The 3,743-nt window shown below is 38.0% G+C and overlaps 1 protein-coding gene across 1 annotated transcript; it reads left to right on the plus strand.

Annotated features, from left to right (window-relative positions):
• The first annotated feature begins 420 nt into the window (after positions 1–420).
• On the plus strand, positions 421–3,274 carry FD3 (ferredoxin 3). Its single transcript, XM_008230412.3, has 2 exons — positions 421–588; positions 2,499–3,274. The coding sequence occupies exon 2, from the start codon at positions 2,507–2,509 to the stop codon at positions 2,966–2,968; it is 462 nt and encodes a 153-aa protein (XP_008228634.2). The 5' UTR covers positions 421–588; positions 2,499–2,506; the 3' UTR covers positions 2,969–3,274.
• Positions 3,275–3,743: the final 469 nt, after the last annotated feature.

Genomic DNA, 3,743 nt, shown 5'->3' on the forward strand with positions numbered 1-3,743 from the left:
AATTCATGAACTGAAATAATTTTTTTTCTTTTCATACACATTCCTAATAAGTAAACATGACATAAATAGTAAAAAAAAATATGAATAATTCCAATAATCATCCCAACATAATCCCTATAAATAAACATGCCATAAGTGCGAGTGAACGTAAGGAAATGACATCGGAATTAGTTAGGTTTAAAAAATTTATCCCTATATAAACGAAGATACTCATGCAATTCTCCTCCAATATCACTTGTATATAAAATAAAATAAAAAATAAAATAAAAATTAGCATGCGTTGAATGTAGCATGAAACCCAAAAAGGAAAAAAGAAGTAAGAGTCGGTTTTGGGCCCTTTGGCTGGGGGCAACGGGAATCTTTCAAGTGCCCTTGGCTTATAATGGTTTTCAGAACATGCCAAGGGCCATCCTTTTATCATTTCTTAATGAAACACAGTCCAACAATACACTCTCTCTGTCCTATATATATAGGGCTTAGTTACTGTGACCCCTCAGCCTCGCTTTCTCCGATCTCAGCCGAAATAAAAACATCCCCCCTCAGTCTTCATCAACTCTCTCATCCTCCCTCTCCAACCCATCTCACTCCGTAAGCTATCTCTCTCTCTCAGTCTTTATCTTTCCATGTTTAATATGTGCTCATGTCATGGTTTTTTTTTTGGTCAGTATATGCATGTCATATTGATCTGTGGTTTTTGAGATTAAATCAGGTTGTTTATTTGTTTAACAGCTGATCAGTCTTCTCCCTTTGGTTTTTGGTTTTTGGGTTTTGTTGTGAGGGTTTGTGTTGTGGGTTTTGTGTTTTTGCTTTTGGGTTGTATGTTTTTGCGTGTGACATATATAGAAAAATGAAGATCAGGACTGAATTGATCCTCGGTTTTCAGAATTTGTTTTTCTGAAATCTGAAACAGAAATGAAAAGTTGGAAACAGCATAGATTCTGTTTTTTTTTTTGGTGTCTTTGAAAGCACCTTCTTTTATGAACCAAAGCTCGTTTTGCCTTCTTTTTTTTCCCTTTCTTGCTCGTTTTGCAAACAATCTTTGTTGGAATTTTAGTTTTTATTGTCAGGATGTATGTCTTGAACTTAGAATTAGATTCTGATTACCCCCAAATGGTAAAATGTGACCTATTTGGCTGAAGTTGCTGGGTTTTGACGCACTTTGTAATTTGGTGAAGCTAAATGGGTTCTCATGTTATTGGCTTTTGTATAATCTGGTTGATTATTGTTTGGTATGACTCATAGATTAGTTAACTGATCTGACTTTGGTTTTAGAGCTATTTGCGTTTTCACCCTTAATCTTCCAAAATTTACTGATCTGATTTTTGTTCTGGTGTGAACATCTTGAAATTTTAAATTTAAGTATGTTTATGTTTTGCATGTTTTCCAATGGTCAATTACAGCATCTGGTTGAAAAGTTAAAACATGTATGCCACTTCATATTTAATTATTGTTAACTTTCTGTAATGTTAAGCTTTATTGTGAACTTTACTTTTGTATTTGTCTCCTTTCCTACATTTGAAATAATTTTGGTCACTACCAGAATAACCACAGACAATAATGAAATAAAATTTGCTTGATGAATTCAGTAGGGGGTCATACAAGGTCAAATAGAATACGAAGAAGTTGATTGACCCGTTTATATCATATGAATACTTGTGAGAGGCGTGTCACAATTTTCAGTTGTGGGCTTGGATGCTAGATGCACACTTTTTCTCGGGATTGTTTATTGTTTATCTTTTTGTGGAATTTTCATAGGTCATGTTGGATGGTGTATATTGTTTTGTTTTGGATCATTTAGTGTTATAACTTGTTTTGTGGTTACACTTCTAGTTTTAGACCAATAATTTAGTTATTCTTCACGGATTAAAGTAACCATCTGTATATGCTATCTAACCAAAACGGAGCCTCGAGTGAAGAGCATAGAGCCATGAGCTTGCTTCTTCTCATAGTGCTCCGGACATTGACTGCCTTTGTGTTTCAGAGGGGATGGTTTTGTTCCATCTTTTCATGAATTTTTCAGAAGCGTACAAGTGATGTCCCTATCTTAATCAGCTGTGTTGTTAGAGACCTGAAATGAAATTCAAGTTAATCTATATGGAGAATAATGAAATAGCTGGTTGTGGAAAGTTCTGCTGCATAATGTTGATTGCTAACATATAACAGATGCAAGTTTTGGGTCACAGTATAGTTTTTTAGGGCTAGGCTGGGGCCGGTTTGGTTTGCTTATGTCTGTGGTAAGATAAAAACTGGATCAAGGTTTTGAATTGTTTTCCACCCTTTAATGAAAATTCTATCGTGTAAAGTTCCTTGCTGTCATCTTTTGGTGTTAAATTGCCTTGCTGGTCTCCATTATTTGTATTGTTGCTAACACAACTTTGTTTCTTTCATAAGTGTAGTCTTGAAATGTTCTTTTGGGTAGTGTTCTTTTTGCTGTTCTCCCTTTTGTTAGTGTTCTTTTTGGTAGTTATTAAAAGTCTTGAAATGCTGGTTGATTTCAGGGCAAAACATGTCAACCATGTCAACTTTGCGAATTCCATCCCATTGCATGTTCAGACATGCACCCCAGAATCGTTTCACCAGTTCTATCGTTAAGTTATCATCTCCTCTTGGATCTGTGAAGAATATCTCCAAGGCCTTTGGCTTGAAAGCATCCTCCAACTTCCGAGCATCAATGGCAGTACACAAGGTCAAGCTGGTTGGACCAGATGGTGCGAAGTACGAGTTTGATGCTCCAGATGATGCATACATCTTAGATTCAGCTGAGAATGCAGGAGTTGAGTTGCCATATTCTTGCAGGGCTGGGGCCTGCTCTACCTGTGCAGGGAAGCTGGTGGCAGGTTCAGTGGACCAGTCCGATGGCTCGTTCCTTGATGACAATCAAATGAAGGAGGGTTATGTGCTGACCTGTGTCGCGTACCCAACTTCAGATGCTGTGATTCACACTCACAAGGAAAGTGAGCTATATTAGGTGCTTTGCTGTTGGAATTGAGTAGAAAGTTTGGAAGTGTTGCTAGATTTATTATGCATCTCATGTTGTCAAGGCTCTCGTAGACCTTCTCTTTGTTCTATTTTGGTGGGGGTTTGTTGTGGAATGGCAGTGCATCTAGATGTTAATGGTTGCCGAATTGATTTCTGTAGGTGGCGCTTTAATTCAGTTCTTATTCAAGGGATAGATTCAAGACCTGTCCCAAAGCGTTTGTAGAAAAATTCACAAATTAAATTTGCTTCACATGGGAGGGAAATTCTTGCGCAATTTCGCTCCTTGTTTTCCCAAGGAAGAGCATTGACCCAGTTTTTTGCCAATTAATAGAACATGCCAGGTTGAACGATGGTCACTCTTTTAGGTCATGTTAAAAATCCCATATCAAAAATCTCTACCCATGTGGTAGTTTACTACTTTTGCTCTACCTGGTTATGGTAGTTTAACCATCTTCCCTCCTTTATGTGCCTCCCTGCTCTGCCCCCCTGCTTCCCCTTTCTTTACCTTCCCTTCTGACTTCTTGGTATCCAAAATGACAAATGCACACCCAACTGCGGATTCTTTGGCCTCACGTTTGGAGGATTCTTTTGACCTAGACGACGTGCAAAGATAAATAATACTCGTGGGGGCGATCATTGTTGATGTGGTGCCAAACATTGGTGGGAACAAACCTTAGATCTGCATGGAGCAGCTTGGGAGCTCTCTCCATCTCCCACTACAAAAGGAACATCTTTACCATCTCTACCTCCATTGAAGTGGCTTC

This window comes from Prunus mume, linkage group LG1 (assembly GCF_029339155.1).
Source record: "Prunus mume cultivar Tortuosa linkage group LG1, ASM2933915v1, whole genome shotgun sequence".
Lineage (NCBI taxonomy): Eukaryota > Viridiplantae > Streptophyta > Magnoliopsida > Rosales > Rosaceae > Prunus > Prunus mume.